General features: G+C 40.8%; 2 protein-coding genes and 2 non-coding genes across 5 annotated transcripts in view; 3 read left to right on the top strand and 1 right to left on the bottom strand.

The window, feature by feature from the left end:
* Positions 1–5784: 5784 nt before the first annotated feature.
* On the top strand, positions 5785–5856 carry TRNAW-CCA (transfer RNA tryptophan (anticodon CCA)). The gene has a single exon. It is a non-coding gene; the product is annotated as a tRNA-Trp (tRNA).
* An 87-nt stretch (positions 5857–5943) lies between these two features.
* Positions 5944–6015, top strand: TRNAW-CCA (transfer RNA tryptophan (anticodon CCA)). The gene has a single exon. It is a non-coding gene; the product is annotated as a tRNA-Trp (tRNA).
* Positions 6016–6197: 182 nt separating this feature from the next.
* On the top strand, positions 6198–8886 carry EMB2453 (Tetratricopeptide repeat (TPR)-like superfamily protein). Of its 2 annotated transcripts, none has more exons than XM_010247571.3 (2): positions 6198–6828; positions 7567–8886. In XM_010247571.3, exons 1-2 carry the CDS (start codon positions 6469–6471, stop codon positions 8680–8682), a joined length of 1476 nt encoding a protein of 491 aa, XP_010245873.1. In that variant the 5' UTR covers positions 6198–6468; the 3' UTR covers positions 8683–8886. The 2 variants fall into 2 exon arrangements, with proteins under 2 accessions (XP_010245873.1, XP_088748505.1); XM_088892379.1 differs by having other exon boundaries at positions 6690–6828; positions 7575–8886.
* A 5915-nt stretch (positions 8887–14801) lies between these two features.
* Positions 14802–21140, bottom strand: part of SEF (HIT-type Zinc finger family protein) — a 40743-nt gene continuing 34404 nt past the window's right edge. Inside the window, exons 4-5 of the mRNA XM_010247573.3 lie at positions 15305–15411; positions 14802–15208 (exon numbers count right to left, since the gene is read on the bottom strand). Coding sequence (XP_010245875.1) covers positions 15005–15208; positions 15305–15411 — 311 coding nt within the window. The 3' untranslated portion in view covers positions 14802–15004. The remainder of the gene's footprint in view (positions 15209–15304; positions 15412–21140) is intronic.

The raw sequence follows: 21140 nt of genomic DNA, 5'->3' as shown, positions 1-21140 counted from the left end.
AGAGACCAAATTCAAATCAGATTTGAATCTGGTAACCTCCTGATAAGATCAGGAGTAAGCTAACTCTATCTGGGAAAGGGATTAAGATTATCCCCTATCCAAATACTGATTTGGATTGGGATAACTCCTAATTAGGAGATTTCTTAATCAAGAAGAAAAGAGAGGAGATTTTCGAATGAAAAAAAAAAAGAGGGAGAGAAATCAGATTTCGATCCAAGAGGTTCTGGTAAGCAAGAAGGGTTCCTGCGATTTGAGATTAGATCTCATTCTCTCCAGAAAAGAAAACAGTTCAGCCTTTTCGTTTCTGGAGATCTCCTCCTACCGCCGCCATCTGCATTGTTGCAAGATTCGATCTTTGCAGAAAAGAAAGTCAAGAAACCAGTTCTTGACATCAGTCTTGCAAGAAAGACTGAAAGAATTCAGTGTTTAGTACATCCAGGGGATTCTTGTGAAGGATCCAGTGTGTAGGACGCACCCTGCTGGTTCTGTTCCATCCACAGCTGTGTCATCTTCAGCAGGGACAGATCTTGGAGCATTCTTTGGGCGTGAACACCAACTTTGGGAGATACTGCTTCTCCGGATCAGGTATAATCCTCCCATTTATCTTTTGGTACAGATCTGGTTTGATTAGGGTTCAAGTAGATCCTTGAATATTGTATTCTAAATTCAGGGAATATGATTCCCAGTTGGGAGAAGGTAGGAAATTTTTGAAATTCGCCCCACCCATTCCGCAACCTTTATGGCGTCCATTAGATGGATCCTACCATTCTTTCAATCAGAGCCACAGGTTCGAATCTTGAACCAAAAGAAAATCAGATCTGACCCTGCGCAGATGGATAGAAGGTGTTCTTTCAAGATTTGCGCAGATTGTTTTCTTTTTTTTTTCAAGAAACTGTTTCTTGTTAAGGGCGATTGATCTGAAATTAATTTCTATTAAATCCAAAATTTATTTGGAATTGTTCTTTATTTATTTTGATTTAATGGACTGTTCAAACCTGGAGATCGCAGTGCAGTTTTAGCGCAGATGGTCTGCGCACCCTTTTTCTTTTCTATTTATTTATTTCATTCAATTGGACAGTTTTGTATGCCCTTAGCTTCAATCATTTTGATGTACTTTTGTTATTTAGTGGAAATAAATAAAGTGCATGTTTGATTCATGTTGTTTGGTTTAATTCTGTGTAAAACCCTAAAACTGGACATTTGTAGAGACTCATGTTAGTTTTAAATGTTCACAGCCGTTGGATAAGTCTGGGGAGATTTATCCTGTCAAGGCTGATACTGGTGTGCCACCAAGTGTTGGGATGGCCTGTCTCAGCCATCAGGGTAAGACCCGAGGCACATACAGCATGGGATTACTTGAATCCTTGAACCGGACCAGATTTCCAGTCTTGCCCTGGACCTTGGAGATAGATGGGCAAAACTGGAAAGTTACACCTGACCCCTAGACTCGATTATGACACTTCACTAGGTGCTGGATCAGGCTGCATTTGATATGCCAATCAGTGAGATCCTTAGTGGGGATCAAAACCTGGGTATGTTGGGGCAGTTTGAGAAATCATCTGAGTGGGTGGTCATAGTGACAGAATCAGCCACTTTGTCGGACAAAGGGTAATGATCGGGAATGCACTCTCTCTGATGGAAACCAAACTGCCGGCAGTTGATTTCAATCGTTGGAATTTTGTTTTTGCAAAATTAATATATTTACATATATATGTACGGTTTCAAAATGTTTGCAAATGGTTTTAATTCCCGGGATCCATGTGAGAGGAGAGTGCGGCACTGTTCCTTGCAGCCGAGGGAGAGGTCCTCTCTTGTCGGGCAGTGCTTGATCATTAAGGGCTGAGAGGTTAAGTGTAAGACCATTTAGGATAATACCTGATGGGCTAATCTTGCACCTGCCCACAGTCCCTGGGTTTTTATAAGATGGCTTGGCCCAGGGACCACTTAATGTAAGTGTTGGGCCCATAGGGTTCATACGATGGACTCAAGGGGTTCATTGAGATTTTCAGTGAATTTGGCTGGGCCTTGTATTAAAGGCTGGGCCGAACCCATGTGGCTGGTGTGTAGATCAATGCTTGGGTCCCACGCCATACAAAGAAGCCCAACTGGGCAGCAGATTGGAAACTAATTAAACACTGAATACTTAATGGGCCAAAAGCCCATTTCGAAGTGGGCTGATATGATCACCCATCAATGGGGCGAATTTGAGATTGAAGTTAGCAAAAAGGATTGGGCTCTTAGCCTTATCCACTCTTAGAGACCAAATTCAAATCAGATTTGAATCTGGTAACCTCCTGATAAGATCAGGAGTAAGCTAACTCTATCTGAAAAAGGGATTAAGATTATCCCCTATCCAAATACTGATTTGGATTGGGATAACTCCTAATTAGGAGATTTCTTAATCAAGAAGAAAAGAGAGGAGATTTTCGAATGAACCAAGAGAGGGAAATCAGATTTCGATCAAAGAGGTTCTGGTAAGCAAGAAAGGTTCCTGCGAATTGAGATTAGATCTCATTCTCTCCAGAAAAGAAAACAGTTCAGCTTTTTCGTTTCTGGAAATCTCCTCCTGCCGCCGCCATCTGCATTGTTGCAAGATTTGATCTTTGCAGAAAAGAAAGTCAAGAAACCAGTTCTTGACATCAGTCTTGCAAGAAAGACTGAAAGAATTCAGTGTTTAGTACATCCAGGGGATTCTTGTGAAGGATCCAGTGTGTAGGACGCACCCTGCTGGTTCTGTTCCATCCACAGCTGTGTCATCTTCAGCAGGGACAGATCTTGGAGCATTCTTTGGGCGTGAACACCAACTTTGGGAGATACTGCTTCTCCGGATCAGGTATAATCCTCCCATTTATCTTTTGGTACAGATCTGGTTTGATTAAGGTTCAAGTAGATCCTTGAATATTGTATTCTAAATTCAGGGAATATGATTCCCAGTTGGGAGAAGGTAGGAAATTTTTGAAATTCGCCCCACCCATTCCGCAACCTTTATGGCGTCCATTAGATGGATCCTACCATTCTTTCAGCCTTTTCATTTTCAAGAAAGCTAGACATGTGGTAATTTCAAAGAAATTCCTGCTAAAGTCCATAGCCTATTACCAGGCTATAGTCCCCCACCATTCAAACACATGGCCTTCTCATTTTTCTAGAAAGCTAGACATATGGCATTTTTTGAGAAGTTGCTGCTAAAGCTCACAACCCACTACCACCATTTTCAATCCATTCCTAAAGATACAAAAAATGCAAAAATGGTTATCCATAACCACTTTCAATCCATATTCTAATAATTATTGAAAAGCTATTTCTTGAAATTTTAATAATTATTTAAAATATTAATAAATATAAATTTAACATTATTGATTCAATAATGTAAATTTAACATTACCAATTCCTCGTACTTAGTACGAGGTCATTCACTAGTGTTAGCATCCGATTTTTGCTCGGTCCCTTCTTTGACCCATCTCCTACATTCCAGATGCTCAATCTGACCACACCAATCACTTTACAACATGCCAAAACCCTAAGAAATCAAATTTTAGCCCAAATGCCCATAAATCCACCGTTAAATCTACTTGATTCCCTTTTGATGGTCTTGATTATGCCACATCACCATATCTGATCCATAATCAAAATCCATCACGTGAAACAAAACCCTCAAAGAAACAATCACACAAGATTTCAACCTTAAATTCCTGGATTTAGCCAACATACATTAGAGATTCCATTTCGACGTGTTCAACACTATGACGCTCCTTGAACTTAAAACCCGTGATCTGTACATACCTAACACAATCAAACCCTTCCAAAATCCCCATAATTCCGATCCATACCTACCCACCAAATTTTGTCCCAAAATTCCCTCATTTGACTTAACATCAAGCCTTGATTCTGTTTTGGCGAATCTTATTGATTAAAAGCTCACCTATCACAAATTCCATCATCCAAACCTTCTTTGACCAATCAGACCGTACCACCATGTTCAGAGACCCAAAAAGCCCCAACACATCAAATTTCACGACCAAACACTTCCATTTGACCATTGAAAAAGTAAGATTATATTCTGAGCCTTTTCATTGATTGAATAACTATAAACTAAGACCATGATCTGAACTAAATCAGTTAATCCACACCTTTGATCAAAGATCCATCACTTCCATCATATTCGGAATGTTTGAAAATGCCTACCCATCCAAATTTAATTCCAAAATTATCCCATTTGACCCTTCATCAAACAAAGATTATATTTTAGTAAATCTTATTGATCCGAACTTGTCAGCCACAGATCTCAATCTTCCCGACCCCGTTTGTCTAATCAGAAGACCTCATCACTGTGTTCAAAGACTCAAAAAACCCCAACGCACCAAATTTCATTACCGAATTCATTCGTTTGACCGTTAAACTAGAAAGATACCTTTTTGACGCACCCACTTGAACCACCACATCAGCTGTCCAACCTAGGATCTTAAGTGGGTGGGGACTGACGTCAGTTCTTTATTTAACCCATTAAAACACTTGGACCAATGAATTTGATCCTAATAGGCTTAAAAGGCTCAAAATGCCAAACAGGCCCCTACTTAAAATCATTAAAAGACAAAATAACATTTAAAAGTTCTTCAAATTTATGTTTTTTGCCACTATCAGCCCCAAATATAGGGCTGCAACATCTGGCACGCCCCAATCCCTCATTGGATGTACGAAACCCATAAGAAACCACCCAAAATTAAGAAGATTTGTTGCACAAAGAAGGAAAGGTCAACTACAAGCCCCTCTATCTCAAAATCCTTGCATATTTTGGTGAAAAAACTCTGTTGAGCTACAAATATTGTAGTTGGACGAGTTTCAGACCCATCTCCTTCCATTTTTCTCTATAAATAGAGGCCTAGCTCGAACTTGAAGAGAGGAGGAGAGTTTCCCAACTCCTGTAACACACTCAGTTTGCTTGAAACCCCAGAATCCTTAAAGCCAAGCTCAAACCTCATCCCTTGTTTTCCAGTTTCAACACCAAAAACGCCTAGCCTAGCTCATGCCTAGTTCCTGTTTCATTTAAAGTCCTTTCAGCTATTGGAAAGATTGTTTCAAGGTCGTACGCAAGAGGTAAGCCTCTCATTCTATTGTATCTTTGCTTTTAGTTTAGTTTTGGGTTGCATAAAGCCCTAAAATCTTGGGAAACTTGCATTCCCAGCTTCCTCCAAATTGAGAAAAAGAGGTAGAGGGGCAAGGGTCTTAGGGAAACTAGTACCTAAGACCCGATAACATCATCTCAAATCAATTATAGACGAAGTTGGAAACATTTTCGCCAGATTTCAGGAGCTTTGAGCAATGTTATTAGTTTGTGTTTTGTCAAAATTTGAGCTTGAATTACTCCCGTAGTGGGCTACTATAGCAACTTGGGGAGAGGGGTGTCTAACACCTTCTCTCTCCCAATCTTTGGAATCCAAAGCCTTTTGGTTCAGTGCCTCTCCTTGACAAAGAATGAAATCACTATCAAGACAATTAAACTGTTTTTTGAATAAAAAAATGAGGGCCCATTTCCTCTAAGAAATGGGTGGTGATTCCATCTCTTTTAATTGGTCATGAGCTTCTTGGAGCTCACAACTAGTATATAATTGATTTGAGCATCATATAAATGTTATACGTGACACGTGGCACAATGGTAGCGCGTTTGACTCCATATCAAAAGGTTGTGTGCACCGTTCACGTCGGGTTCAAATTCCCGGTTCGGTTTTCACCTATTCTAAACTTTGATGATAATTTGTCTATTAGGAGTCAGAATTTATACAATCAAGTGGATCCGTGGCTCAATGGTAGCGCGTCTGACTCCAGATCATAAGGTTGCGTGTTCGATTCACGTCGGGTTCAAATTCCTTTATCTTTTTTCCCACCGTCGCCCAAAAAAGAGGGGTGAAACTTTTGGTCATTTTGTAGTAGCAAAAGTAATTATTAAGTGGATCCGTGGCGCAATGGTAGCGCGTCTGACTCCAGATCAGAAGGTTGCGTGTTCGATTCACGTCGGGTTCAAATCCCTGGTTGTTCTTTTTCCACCTTCGCCCAAAAGCAAAAATAAACTTTTTTGTTTTTAAAGGCCAAAATACCGTTTTACCGTTTTTGTTTTTAAAGGATCCGTGGTCTTCTGGCGGTTCAAATTCCTGGTTTTACCGTTTCACCTATTTTTTCAACCAAAACACCCGGTTCATCGGGTGGAGGCGGGGGAAGAAGTTGTCAAGTTGCGCATGGGCAAATATCATATCAGATAGAGTAGAGTGTAGAACTTGAGCTTCTCCATCCTTTTATAAATGAAGCTGTTAATTTACCAAGACCGAAGGGAAATTCTGTAATTTATCCCTTGTACATAGATTTCTCCTGTCAATCCTTACCCAGCTTACATGTCTGATTTATCCCCTCAAACCCCATCAAATCACAATTTTGGAAACCCATGACCCATTTCTCCAAGTTCATTGAAATCCCACTAGAATGCATCAAAATCTAACAGCCCTGTCTCTGCAACTCTCTTCTGTTACTCCGTTTCCTCTCCAATTTCGAGAATCCTCCATTTCCAAGCTCAAACAAGCATACCCATGTCCTCCACAGAGATTTTCATTGAAACCCATTCACCGAATTTCCTGTATTGCAACTCGACCGAAGAAGAGATTTGCTTCGAAGAGCGATAAGTCGGAAGCAGGAGAACTCGTTCGTTTTCTTTTGAGGAATTTCAGCGATCAGAAGCCGTTAGTTTCAACGTTGAACAAGTATGTTAAGCTCGTTAGAACCGAACATTGCTTTCTTCTGTTTGAAGAACTCGGAAAGAGAGATAGATGGCTTCAATGCCTTGAGGTTCGGATTTCTCAATCCCTTTCTTTAATAAGAATTCTACTTCATTTATATTAACTTCTCTGGGTGTTCTATTTTCTGGGATTTTTTAATATAAAAATATTCCGCAACTCATTTCTTGGTTTTTTCCATTGTATGTTTGGAATGTTTCCTTGAATCAGGATTGTGGTTTGGATACGTTTGTTCAATTCCTAAATATCATATTAGCTCAATAGCTTCTCTGGCTTGTGATCTTTGAGTGGTTTATAGTTTTCTTCTTTCAGTTATGAGGTTTCTATCGTCATGGACTTGGTTGATTGGTTGGTTATCTCACTTATTACCTCTTTCATACATAATGCTTCCTGTATATGCATACTTTTCATGATAGAAAGTCAAAAAGTATGTATTTTTTCTCTTATTATTAGATATATGCCAATTAACCATGGACAGTTCTTACTATTAGATAAAGTGGTAATCCATTACACTAACATAGGCGTATAGCATGTGAAGAATCTGTTTTTGAATTTAGAAGAGACTCGCATTTCAAGTGTCTCATCAGTAAGACTAATTCAGCTAAAATTGCCTTCATTTGATGATCCTGACTATCTTCATTATTATGCTTCCTGAGTGTTAATGGTTTAGGTTTTACTAAATTTATAACCCTTTGCACACATGGCAAAAGACACTGTTACAGAAACCTGGTATTTGTAAATCTTTAGGCACGCCCTTGGCTGACCCATCATTCCATTGACATCAAGCCAGGTTTTCAGGTGGATGCAGAAACAACGCTGGTACATTGCAGATAATGGTGTTTATTCAAAATTGATTTCTGTTATGGGAAAGAAAGGCCAAACACGAATGGCAATGTGGCTGTTCTCTGAGATGCGTAACAGTGGGTGCAGGCCTGACACTTCTGTGTACAATGCACTCATCACAGCCCATCTTCACTCACGAGATAAATCCAAGGCTTTAGCCAAAGCCCTTGGATACTTTGAGAAGATGAAAGGTATTGAGCGGTGTAAACCTAACATTGTGACATATAACATTCTGTTGAGAGCATTTGCTCAAGCACGAAATGTAGATCAAGTCAATGCCTTGTTCAAAGATCTGGAGAACAGTAGTGTTTCCCCTGACGTTTATACCTTCAATGGTGTCATGGATGCATATGGTAAAAATGGGATGATCAGAGAAATGGAGTCTGTTCTTTCTCGCATGAAGAGCAACCAGTGTAAGCCAGACGTTATCACATTTAATCTACTAATAGATTCATATGGGAAGCGACAAGCCTTTGATAAGATGGAACAGGTTTTCAAGAGCTTATTACGCTCAAAGGATAAGCCAACTTTGCCTACATTCAATTCAATGATTGTAAACTATGGGAAAGCTAGGCTTAGAGAAAAGGCTGAATCCATTTTTAAAAAAATGACAGATATGGGATATACTCCAAGCTATGTCACAAACGAGAGTCTTATTACTACTTATGGACTTTGTGACTGTGTTTCAAGGGCCAGAGAAATATTTGATGGGATTATGGAAAATAGTAAGGATATACAAGTTTCAACTGTTAATTGCATGCTTGATGTTTATTGCATCAATGGCTTGCCCTCTGAAGCAGATAAGCTGTTTGAATATGCATGTAGTAATGGGTTTCTTCCAGATGCCTCAACATATAAACTCCTTTATAAGGCTTATACCAAAGCCAACATGAAGGAACTTCTACAGAAATTGCTGAAGCATATGGACAAGGATGGTATTGTTCCCAATAAAAAGTTCTTCCTGGAGGCTCTAGGCGCCTTTGGGTCTAAACAGGCAACAATAGAATCTTGTGACAGTAAACCCGGTTCAAGTTCGTCACAGATTAGTGCAAAGACAGATTGAAGTTTGTGTGGTTCATTTGTACTTCACAAATATTTCTTTTTCTTTTGAACTGTGTTGGGATTTCAACACACCTGTAGCTGAATTTTGATATTGTTCTGAGTTACAATTAGAGGGTGGATACAGCCCCAGTTTGCCACAAGCATGAACTTGATTTTGGCTTTGGATTTCTGATGGTATGTGTTTCTATTTCCTTTTCTTTCTTATTTTAATCAGCATATTCTTCATTTTTTTAGTATATATCCTTCTTGATCATATTAAATAGAACTTTTAATATATTATGTTTTTCCTTTTAATGTCAGAACCTACATTTTGCTAGGTTCACTTTGCATCTAGATGAGTTTATGACGTATATCTAAATTTCTGTATCTAGTTATTTTAATCATATTAATGGTTAGGCTATAGGTTTTTAACATGACATTAAAGCAGGCTTGTTTCATCAACTCTTGAGCCATATATGATATTTTCCTACCTAAGTTCAAAGTTTTGGTATTGGAGGCCAACTTGAAGCCAGTTGGCATCAAGTTGAAGGGGCCTCATCCAGTGCATATATCCTTGCTTGTTCTTGAACAGGACTTAGCCAGTGCATATATTCTCACTTGTATAGAAGGGGACTTGGCCAATGCAATACTATGGCACCTAATAGTGTACAGCGGTTTGCTGGAGCATCATCAAAACAAAATTGGAGAAATTGTGACCAATATGAGTGCACACTTTAGATGGATTTCCAGGGATATGAATGTAATCAATATCCTTGCTTGTTCTTGAAGTTGAAGGGGACTCTACCAGTGCATATATCCATCCTTGCTTATTCTTGAACTGGACTCAGCCAGTGCATATATCCTCACTTGTTATGGATGGGGACTTGGCCAATGCAACACTCAGGCCAAATAGTGTACGTCTATGATGTCTGGACCACTATCAAAACAAAATTGGAGAAATTGTGATCAATATGAGTGGACGCTCTAGATGGATTCCCAGGGATATGAATGTAATAGCAGATGGTTTAGCAAAGTTGGGAATTGGGAGGGGGTTTTTTATTAACAGTTCCATACCTGAACATCTTTTTTCAAGGGATTTTGGTCCACGTTTTGTCATTTTATGCATCTGTCTACATCCTCTCATGCACTAGAAAATGCAGTTATCTTTCCTAAAAAATAAAAAAAAAAGAAAACCTTGAAGCAAGTAGAAGCTGATAAAAAGTCCAGTGCAACTTGGAAGACTATGATTGTTGCTTTTGTGTTGTTATTTTCCTTACATGGTTAAACTGGAATTGGAGTTAAAGGTGTGTCCTCAGGATTTTGATGCAGTACATTAACGACTTGATGTATATGCTCACATGTTGGGGTTGATGCCATTCTTATCATTTTCAGGCTTTTATTTTAGGAACCATTTCGTGTGGTTTGGGTAAGGTGTCGAATATGGAATTTACACTAAAATTTAAGTATCTGACACAATAGGATGCTGTACAGGTATCCAGATATCATAGATTATCCCTTCTTCCATCAAGAGGCCCAAGTTTTGCTAGTACCAACTAGTACCTGTCATTGATTCATAGGCGTGTGTTGCAAATGCATAAAATAAAATTTGAATGAAAGGATAAGCCACCCTTAGAAGAATGATAAAATCCAATTTCCCTTGTTAAAATGAAAACAATGAAGACATCCATAATAGTAGTATATGAGAAATTAAGAAGCTTGGGAGCTGTAGGGAAAGATGACAAGAATGATTAGTTACAAAACCAATCACTACTAAAAAGAGAAGAAAATAGCAGTGTTTTTGGAGATTTATTTTTTTCCGCTGGGTGTTTTGTGAGATCTAACTCTTGTATTTATTGGTATACAAATGAGAAGATTGATTATGGTGTGTTAGGACAAGCTTTCTTATGCAGATGACAATATGACATTATTATCTTCAGGAAGTACTTCTCAGTAATTTATGTCCAGGCTACAGTTTCAATGGTGGGGTTGCCCATTAAATGGTTGAACCATTGAACTATCACCATGATCGGGTTGCCCATTTAATCCTTCTTTTTAGGCTTTCTACCTCTTAATGCCTCAGGATGATGCCATTCATCTATAAACACCAAATGAAAATACACAGATGACCTAAGGGGTTCAAGGTGTATCATTTGATATGCCATCCATAGATTCATATGGACTTCATTTGATTCATGCTTGTGATGATGACTAGGCAATGTCTGGTTCCAAAGAACAGAACAAGGGAGGCCTGAAATAGGTAACTACGTTACATATGTAGTCCAAGAAGGGTTTCCCACTTTTCTCTCTGAAATCAGAAAGTACGAGATCTGAGAAATCAGAATACAACTAACTGGTGAGGGGCAACTTCTTGGTTGCAATTTTACCAAGTCACAGAAGAACAAAAAGGTGGGGCTGGAGGAGGTCTAAAATCTTGTCGATTTTGGCCTAAATAAAACACTTTCAGGCTCAGTTCGGGAAGAATGCAAATACAAATATATACAATACAAATACAAGGTTTAGAAATACCATATATAAGGTTTTGTACTGTACATATTTGTATTTGCACTCTTCCCAAACTGATCCTTAGGATGCAAATACAAATATACACAGTGCAAATACAAGATTTAGAAAGGCTTTGCATTTGTAATTTGTATATATTGCATTTGCACTCTTCACAAACTGAGCCAAGTGCACATCAACCTGGGTTTATCACATTATGTTGTTCCATCATATATGATCATATAGATGCTTGGCCAGAACGAATTTGTAAGAAAATCTCCAAGAAATCTAACTTTTCAAGATCTATATGGTCTCTTGGAATGCAAAAGGGACTCTAGTGTGAATCTGGATTAGATGAATGTTTTAGCTGTGTAGCAGGCTGTGAAACCAATGGTAATGCTCTGTGCCGGTAATAAAATACATGAGGCCCATAGTAAGGGGTTGAATGCTTGTGAGTCTCATGTATTTTTTATAACTGGTGTAGGACATTATTATTGGTTTCACAACCTGATGAACAGCTATTGCATTCAGCTAAATCTATTTCTGCTTCGTTTCTCTCGGGCTGGCTTTTGAGCTCGTTATTTGATCTGTAAGTTGATACTTGACAAATGAGCTTTCTATTATTCTCTCCATGGCTCCATCAATGAAGAGGGTCTGTTTGGATTGTGGTTTTCATGTAAAGGGGAGGTTTCTCAGTTTCGACCAAAGAAACCTTTAGGCTGTGTTTAGTTTGAAATAAAGGGTAGGGAAAGGTAGGGTGTTTTTTTACCTTTTCTTCCAAACCAAACACGACAAAACTAGGAATTTATTTATCTGGACCGAGGACCAAAGGTTAAACTTCGGTCCCTTCCCCACTTTTTCTAAACTTGGAGATGTGAAGGCGAGAATTAAACCCCAGCTTCGATTTCCACCAAATGGAACTGGAGCTTAGGCCCTGTTCGGTTTGTTTGCAGTGCAATTTTGAAGTATAAATGCAAAAGGGTGCAATGTAAATAACAGGAATGCAAATTCTAGTCCACTCCTGATTTAGCTTTTACTTTGTTCAGGTTTTAGTTTAGGGTAAAATACAAAAACCTCCTCCGAAGTTTCTGACAATCATAAAAACCTCCCTTATAATTTCACTTTAGCAAAAGCCTCCCCTCTATTTTTTAAGAAATCGACAAATGCCTCCTTCCGTCAATGATCAAGATCAAAAACGTGTAAAATTACCTTATTACCCTTGGACATCATCTGAGTTATTTGTGAAATGCCATTTTTGCCCTTGCTTGAGCAACTCATTACAATTTCCATACTTTTGACAAAACACTTGAATCCTAACCTTAACAGTTGCAGCGGCGATAATACTCAGAATGTTCCATTTTCCAGAATATTCCATCCATTTTCCGTCAACTGTTCTTCATCGGAGGACAACCGGTCTTCACCCCGGAGTTTGATTTCTTCACTGGACATTTATTTTGCAGCGGCGATAGTATTCGGAATACTCCAATCTCAATCAACTTTTTTCATCTTCTACACTATCAGCCCATCATTAATAAACACCTTAACCAATCTCAAGACCAGATTCATATCATAAGCACTACCACCACCTTCATAACCAGAGATGAGTAAATCATCCGACGTTATTCCACCAATCATCTCTCCAACCGAACTCTGTATTCTCTACTCAAATCCAAACCAGAAACCACTCTCAATACCCAAAACAGCCCTCTGCAAGAGAAAGCGATTTTGCCCATCGAAATCACCCCATAAACAGCCGTGTCTACAAGTGCACCATATTCAAACTTGGACCCAATTCCACCTTTCCTTGGGACAGCAGTATTGAGGTAGTGGAGTAGGAACTTGATGAGGATTAAATTGTTGTTATCCGTTCCATAAGCGCCCATTGTCTTGATGACCTGTAGCTATAAGAATCGGAAATGATGGATTGGTGATACCAACCACAAGAGAAAAAGAACATTCAGAAAGAAACCCCCAGCAAAGACAAATCATTCAAATTCCAAACTGAGGACAAACAATAAGAACCAGAACCACTTCCAGCCAAACACTAAAGAGGTGTTTGCCAATGTCTATGGTTGTCTTCTAAAGCAAAAAATAACTGCATTCTAGAAAGAAAAACCATACACATTGGTACAAACATACCTAAGTGAAACTAAAAGGGGTACACAGAGTCCGGTAGCTGAAACAACAGAATCTAGAGATCATAGGACTCTTGTTACCTGAAAAAACAGTCTGTAAATGTGAACCATCTACAAAGAAGAGAAGCCAAAGATATCAATGAACTAAATTCCTAGAGAATTAAAATGAAGAGGGATATAGGGTAAAACCACATGGTCGAAATTGTTCTTCCTGGCTTCGTAAGTCCTTCAAGGGGATTGAAATCCTTCTTCGTAGGTTCATTGTTCCTCTCCAGTGGGACTGAAAACGTTCTTCCTGGGTTCGTCGTTCCTCTCCAGTTGCCCCTCTTCCTGGTTCTTTCCTCTTCAGTTGCTACTCTTCAGCTGGCAAAAGCGGGCAAAGGGTTGCAATTCTTCCTTGTTCGTTCCTCACCCATGCTCCTCTTCACATTGGGCAAAAGATGAAACTAGTGTAATGAAAGAGGAACCAGGATAGAGGGCAAAGGATATTTTAGTAAAAATAGGTATACAATAACTCATATAGGGGTAAAATATGTATTTTGAAAAAAATTATCATTGGTTTAACGTTTTCCGTCTTGGTCATTCACGGAAGGGAGGTTTATGTCGATTTTTTTTGAAAATAGAATGGAGGTTTTTGCTAAAGTTAAACTATAGAAAAGTTTTTATTTTTTTATAATTGTCAGAAACTTCAAACGAGGTTTTTGTATTTTACCCCTTTATTTTAATTAGTCTGCACTGCAAACAAATAAAATAAGGTACAAGTTGAAATAAAATGAATCATAAATCATAATTTGCACTGAAATCATTTACATTCCCATACCTTTGCATCGATGCAAATGAAATTGCAGTGCAAACAAACCACACCTTAATTTCTAAAAGTCCTTTCACGGTTCCAATTACACTTACACTTTCATAATAATGAAATTAACTGACATGTAGATAATGCAATAATGTTGTAACTATTAGGAAAATGGGTAGATTTCTTTTACATCTTCAATCAAAGTATTTTAATTTTATATAAAAATTATGATGTATTTATTTTATAAAAAGAGCGAATGTGTTTGTGTGCCTACACATTATTCTGTCTTCTGGTAATTTTGAAGTTGAAGATTTGTTTGTAAAAATAGATGTTCTGAAAAAATCATTAGAATGAAATAATTTAATAATTTAAAAGCTAAATTAGAATAACATTTATTTTAAATAAACAAAAATATCAATACATTGATATAAAAGTAGAATCTGCGATTTGAAAGAAAATCTAGATTTTTTTTACCATTCCAAAAAATATATATATTTAACATTGCCATTAACATAATAACAATAAACTAGCATTATGGACCTTGTCATGAAGAAAATCACAAAGGCTTAGTATGGAAAGAGTGCAAATACAATTTGCACTGTACATATTTGTATTTACACTCTTCCTGGCAAAAAAGACAACAGAAATGGGGTTTTGTATAAACATATGGGGTTACCGGGTGGATCAACAAAACAACAGTTAACCACATTTTTAACGCCGAGTTCTCTTATGTACATCCAAATATACAACAAAAAACAGAAGATATGCACGATCTCTTGTCCTTGTGAATATTACAGGTTCTCATAAACTACATCCAAAAAAAGAGGAGAAACCTCAATTTTGTGGTCTTGAATAATGTGCATCTTTGACTAAAGATTGCTCACCCGACCTGTCTCCCAGTCCCAGCAAAACTAGGTAACAAATTTCAGGCAACGAGTGTCATTATGAATATTCTGGCAGCGGCATGAACAGAAACGCACCCCGCACCTCACACAAGTATAGTTGGCTGTGTATCCACAGACAGTACAAAAATTGCGTCGTGAGGTACAACTCGGAGGTCCCACTGCAGCCTTCAAATAACTGGGTACATGCGAAGGTAAGGACTCTAGGTTTGCCTGATTTAACAAAAAGAAATTATGAGACATGTCAGGTTGTCAGCAAGATTACAGGAACAAATAGAGAACACACATTATATGCACTTCCCTTATTACCTCCTGTAAGAGCTCCAGGAACGTTCTTGGGGCCTTCTTTGCATTCTCAAGTGCTTTTGCCTGCCGGGTTTTACGTTTCGTGTTCTTGGATTGTCTTTTCATATATGCTGCAACATAAAGTTGATGGAATACCTAAGTACACTAAAATGACCATGGCTAAACAGGAAAACAGTTGAGACCATCTCAGACAAAAGCATTCCACATTGAAAAGATCAGAAGAACCCTTCTTCTGGCAAAAATAAAAGGTGGGGACTAGGGATTGAGAATTTGATCAAGGCCTAATGCTAGATGTTTTAGAAGAATAATTGTAGATGCTAACCATCCAAATCTACCAATTATTTTGTCACAAGAAACAACACATACCTAGAAACATCATCCCCTTACAGTAGCTACCCCTCCCATGTGGCTAAACAAGACAGGTGGATTGGGCAGGTCATATTTGTGAGACGATTGATTATCCTGCCATTGATTAAGAATTGCAAAGACCAGGAGGGGATAGGAAAGGTTCCCGTCCTTCAAGTGTATGCCATGTGTAAGGCTCAGGCAGAGAGGATGCTAATGTCTATCAAACCCTACCCACCCATACACTCAAATCATCAATAGTAACCAGCAAGAAAAAGCATCTCAGGATTCTGGAGAAAAGTGTTTAAAGGAAGAGGAAAAGATTATGCATGCACTGATGTACGAGTCGGTACCTAGAGTCAGCATATTTAATTAATTATCATTGGCATTCAAGAAGTGGAACAGAAGTTAAATCATCATGCCTCAATGTTATGGGCCCGCGCATAGGATCTCGTCAGAGGTCGGTCCACCGGGAGAGACTCCCATCTTCCCTTGCCCTTACCCTTGTGTACAGACCCTATTGTGACAATCGCGTGGGTGATTTGTCCAAGAGATCACCCAAACTCTCCTAACACCTTTCTTGGTTGAAAACTGAATGCCTTTATTTCAATTCGTGGCTCCTTAAATAGGAGATTATAGAAGGAAATTCCTAATTAAACTCAAACTCCAACTTGAACTCAAAACTCTTAATTACCTACTCCTAACAGTAATACAACTCTTACTTAAGATAAGATAAGATAAGGATAAGGAATGGAGTAGCTGGCGGCGAGTTTGGCGAGCAGAACTAACGTGGTAAGATAAGTGCGGACCCACCCTGATGAGCTGTCATGTGGGTCCTGCCCTACTGCTGCTGCCTTGTGGTGCGCGCGTCTCACAGTGCTGCTGCCATGCGGTGTGTGCTGCTGCCGTGCGACGCGTGTTGCGCGCTGCCGGACGGTGCGTGCTGCGCATTGCTGGGTGGTGCGGCCTGCTATGCGTGCCACTGCCTATGACTATGCCGCAGTGTGCTGCTGGGCGGTGTGTCCATAACATCACACCCCTCCTGTACTACGAGCTTGTCCTCAAACTTGAGTTCGGGGTAGGTGCTGTGAAGATCAGTCCAGGGGATCCAGGTGGCCTCAGCTGATGGTAATCCATCCCATTCTACTAGAACCTCGAAGGTACCCTGATTGATGCGCGATCGTACAAGAGCCCGGGGTAGGAGGATGGGTCTGCCGTCCTTTAGATGTGGTAGAGGAGGCACTTGGTCCGACGGAGTCCCTGTAAAAGGCTTCAGGAGGGACACATGGAAGATGTCATGGATTCTGCTGTGCTCTGGTAGCTCGAGTTGATAGGCAACCTTCCCGATCTGCCTGAGAACCTTGAAGGGCCCGTAAAATTTTGGGGCCAGCTTAGGGGGTCCTCGACGCCTGAGGGAGAGATGTCGGTAGGGTTGGAGCCTCAGCCAAACGAACTGTCCCGGCTCGAAGGTGACTTCGCGGTGGTGCTGATCGTAGGCGTGCTTCATGCGCGCCTGTGCCTGCTGTAGGCGCAAGGAGACTTTGGCCAAGAGGGCGTCGTGATCTTGGAGGCTGCGATCGACTTCTTCCAGCCGTGTTGAGCCTGGCTCGTACGATAGGAGGCGGGGAGGGTCTCGGCCATATACCACCCGGAAGGGAGTCATGCCAAAGAAGGAGTGGTAGGACGTGTTATAACAGTATTCTGCCCACGGAAGGCACTCCACCCAGCACCTGGGCTGGTCTCCCACAAGGCAGCGGAGGTACATCTCTATTGTCCGGTTCACCACCTCTGTTTGGTCGTCTGTCTGTGGATGGTAGGCGGAGGAGAAGGCGAGGTCTGTTCCCTGCAATCGGAAGAGCTCCTTCCAGAAGGCGCTGGTGAAGATCGGGTCCCTGTCACTTACGATGGACTCGGGTAGCCCATGTAATCGGAAGATGTGGCCGAAGAAGGCGTGGGCCACTGAGACCGCACTGTAGGGGTGAGATAAGGGAAGGAAGTGGGCATACTTTGAGAAGCGGTCCACTACTACAAATATCACCGATTTCCCTCCCACCTTGGGTAAGCCTTCGATGAAGTCCATGGAAATATCTGCCCAGATCTGAGTGGGGAGGGCGAGGGGTTGGAGCAGGCCTGCTAGGTGCAAGTTTTCCCACTTCTGCTGCTGGCACGTTGAACAGTTCTGGATGAAGTCCCGTACCAAAGCCTTCATGCCCCGCCAATGGAAATCTGCATGGATGCGGTGCAGTGTTTTCTGGATACCCTCATGCGTGGCGTTGTGTATGCTAGAGATAACGAAGGGAATTAAGGGGAAATCAGTTGGAAGATAAATTCTGCCTTTGTACAGTACCAACCCGTCCTGTGTGCTCCAATTGGAGTTGGCCGTTCCCGCCTGTATTGTCCTGAGCAGATCGCTCCATTCGGGTGACTGTGGCAGTTCATTCCGAATGTCTTCCAACAGGGAGGCTCGGGGCTGTGAGATTGCATGGAGTAGCATGTCGTCGTCACGACGGGACAGGGCATCTGCGGCACGGTTCAAGGCCCCCGCCTTGTAGTCCACCCGGAAGTTGAACCCAAGGAGTTTGCTGACCCAATGCTACTGTGGCGAGGTGGTGAGCCGTTGTTCCAGCAGATATTTGAGGCTGTAATGGCCCGTCTTGACTATGAAGGATCTACCCCACAGGTACGACCTCCAGTGCTGCACTGCCTTAGCTAGGCCAAAAAGTTCTCGTTCGTAGGCGAGCAACTTAATGTGGCGGTCGGCCAGCTTGCGGCTGAAAAAGGCGATTGGGTGCCCTTGTTGCTATAGTATCGCGCCTATGCCGGTGCCGGAGGCGTCACACTCCACTGTGAACTCAAGATCAAAGTTTGGCAACTGTAGAACTGGTGTAGAGGAGAGGGCTTCTCTTAATTTTACAAAGGCTGCTTCAGCTGTACCGTCCCAGAGGAAGGCATTTTTCTTGAGCAGACTTGTTAGCGGGGCTGCCAGTAGTCCATAATTGTGAACGAACTTGCGGTAGTAGCCGGTCAGCCCTAGGAAACCACGGAGGTGTTAAAGAGTTTTGTATGCCCTTAGCTTCAATTAGAATGATGTACTTTATGAGTTTATTGTAAATGAATAAAAGTGCATATTTGATTCATGTTCCCTTGGTATGTTTCTGTGTAATACCCTTAAATTGGACACTTAATGAGACTCGTGTTAGTTTAGAACGTTCACAACCAGTGGGTCGGTCTGGGGAGACCTATCCTGACAAGGCTGACACTGTGGTGCCACCAAGTCGGTTGGGGTGGCCTGTCTCAGCTGCCAGGGTGAGACCCTAGGCACATACAGTGTGGGATTAATTGAATCTTTGAACTGGACCAGATTTCCAGTATTGCCCTGGACCTTGGAGATTGATGGGCAAAACTGGAAAGTTACACCCGACCCCTATACTCGATTATGATACTGCAGTAGGTGTCAGATTGGGCTGTCTTTGATATACCAATCATTGAGATCCTTAGCGGGGGTCAAAACCTGGGTATGTTGGGACAGTCCGAGAATTCATCTGAGTGGGTGATCATAGTGACAGGATCAGCCCCTTTGTCGGACAAAGGTAATGATCGGGGATGCACTCTCACTGATGGAAACCAAGACTGCCGGCAGCCGATTTCAACCGTTGAGATTTGTTTTGCAAAATATATTTTATGAGATATAAAAGTATATACATTATGGTTTCTAAAATGTTTGCAAGAAGGTTTTAATTCCCGGGATCCATATAAGTGGAGAGTGCAACACTGTTCCTTGCAGCTGAGGGAGAGGTCCTCTCTTGTCGGGCAGTGTGTGATCATTATGGGCTGAGAGGTTAAGTGTAAGACCATTGAGGATAATACCTGATGGGCTAATCTTGCATCTGCCCACAGTCCCTAGGTGTTACAAGGTGGCTTGGCCCAGGGACCACTTAGGGTAAGTGTTGGGCCCATAGAGCCCATTCGATGGGTTTCAGGGGGTGCACTGTCCATAACAGTGTATTCGGCCAGGCCTTGTAACAAAGGCTGGGCCGAACCCATGTGGCTGATGTGTAGATCAATGCTTGGGTTTCACGCCATACAAGGAAGCCCAACTAGGCAGCAATTAGGAAGGATAAGTGAGCACACAAGCTTAATGGGCCTAAAGCCCATTTCGAACTGGGCTGTTTATTTAGTTAATAAAGGAGCGAATTCTAAGATGGATTAGCAGATAGGATAGGGTCTTAATCCTATCCACTCAGAGAGTTTAGATCTGAATATGATTCAGATATAAAAACCTCCTAATGGGATTAGGAGAAAGCTAATCTGATCTGCAGATAAGATAAGGGCTTTATCCTTATCACCTAAAGAGAAGTCTTATCCAAATATGATTTGGATAAGCTGCTCCTAATTGGATTAGGAGCTGATATTTTAGGTTAACAAAAGGAAGGGGGCGGCAGCCTTTAGAAGATACACAACACATCAGTTTTCTTGAGTGCTGAAATCAAGAAGAGAGAATTCTGCACCCTGCGAATACTCTCTTGCCGCCTCCCTGCTCTTGCTGCCCTGCTTGCCAGTTCGATCTCCTGTTGTGGGAGAAGTCAAGATTGGATCTTGACATCAGTTCTTTAAGAAAGGATTGAAAGGAAGCTGTGTGCACGTACCATCCTACTGATTCTTGCGAAGGACAGAGTTCTTGGAGAAGAACACTACTGATTCTGCTCCATCCTGCACTGCGCCATCTTCAGTGGGAGAAGTTTTTGGATCCTTCCTTGGGCGTGAACACCTTCGTTGGGAGATACTACTTCTCCGTATCGGGTATAATTTTCTCCTACTCCTTTTGGTTCAGATCTGATTCAGTTTAAGGTTCAAGAATGGTCCTTGAAAATATGATTTTCTAAATAGGGAATGTGATTCCCAGTTGAAGGGAGAGAAAAATTTTTGAAATTTGCCCCTTATTCCGTTATCTTTGGGCATCCATGGGATGGATCTCTCATCCCTTCAGTGGTATCAGAGCCATGGTTCAAATCTTGAACCAGTTTGTTTCAGATCTGAACCTGCGCAAATGGGCAGAAGGTGTTCTACCCGATTTGCGCAGATATGGGTTTTGGGAAATCTGTTCCCAAAATTAATGGGTGAATAATTTGAAATTAATTTTACATGAATCTGATTATTATTTAGAATTGTTCTTTATGATTTTCTTGATTTATGGGCTGTTCGTACAAGAGGAGATCGAATTCTTGGTTTGCGCAGGGAACCTGTGATTTTGCAGTTCTTGAATTTTTTTTAGTCTGTAAATAATTTTTTTTATTTTCTAGACTCAACGTATAGGTATTCGATCTGATGTAATTATTAATAGAAATAGGATTTCTATTTATTTTATTTTGGATCGAAGATGGCGGCGTAGAAAGGGGGATTTCGCAGAGAAGAAGATTTCGCAGATGGGAGAATCGCTATCTGCGATTTCCAGTTTGTGAAACTGCATTCTGTGATCTAACCTCTGTTTTGTAAG

The sequence above is a fragment of the Nelumbo nucifera genome, chromosome 1, assembly GCF_055504915.1.
Source record: "Nelumbo nucifera cultivar China Antique chromosome 1, China Antique-T2T, whole genome shotgun sequence".
Taxonomy (NCBI): Eukaryota; Viridiplantae; Streptophyta; class Magnoliopsida; order Proteales; family Nelumbonaceae; genus Nelumbo; species Nelumbo nucifera.
The sequence above is the reverse complement of the archived record's forward strand: the minus strand, read 5'-3'. Positions and strand labels throughout refer to the sequence as shown.

What these genes read in the sequence shown, in the direction of transcription:
- EMB2453 (XM_010247571.3), top strand. Translation starts at nt 6,469, where the DNA reads ATGCATCAAAATCTAACAGCCCTGTCTCTGCAACTCTCTTCTGTTACT. An exon ending in GATGGCTTCAATGCCTTGAG is followed by an intron (nt 6,829 to 7,566) that starts GTTCGGATTTCT and finishes ACATCAAGCCAG; the next exon opens with GTTTTCAGGTGGATGCAGAA.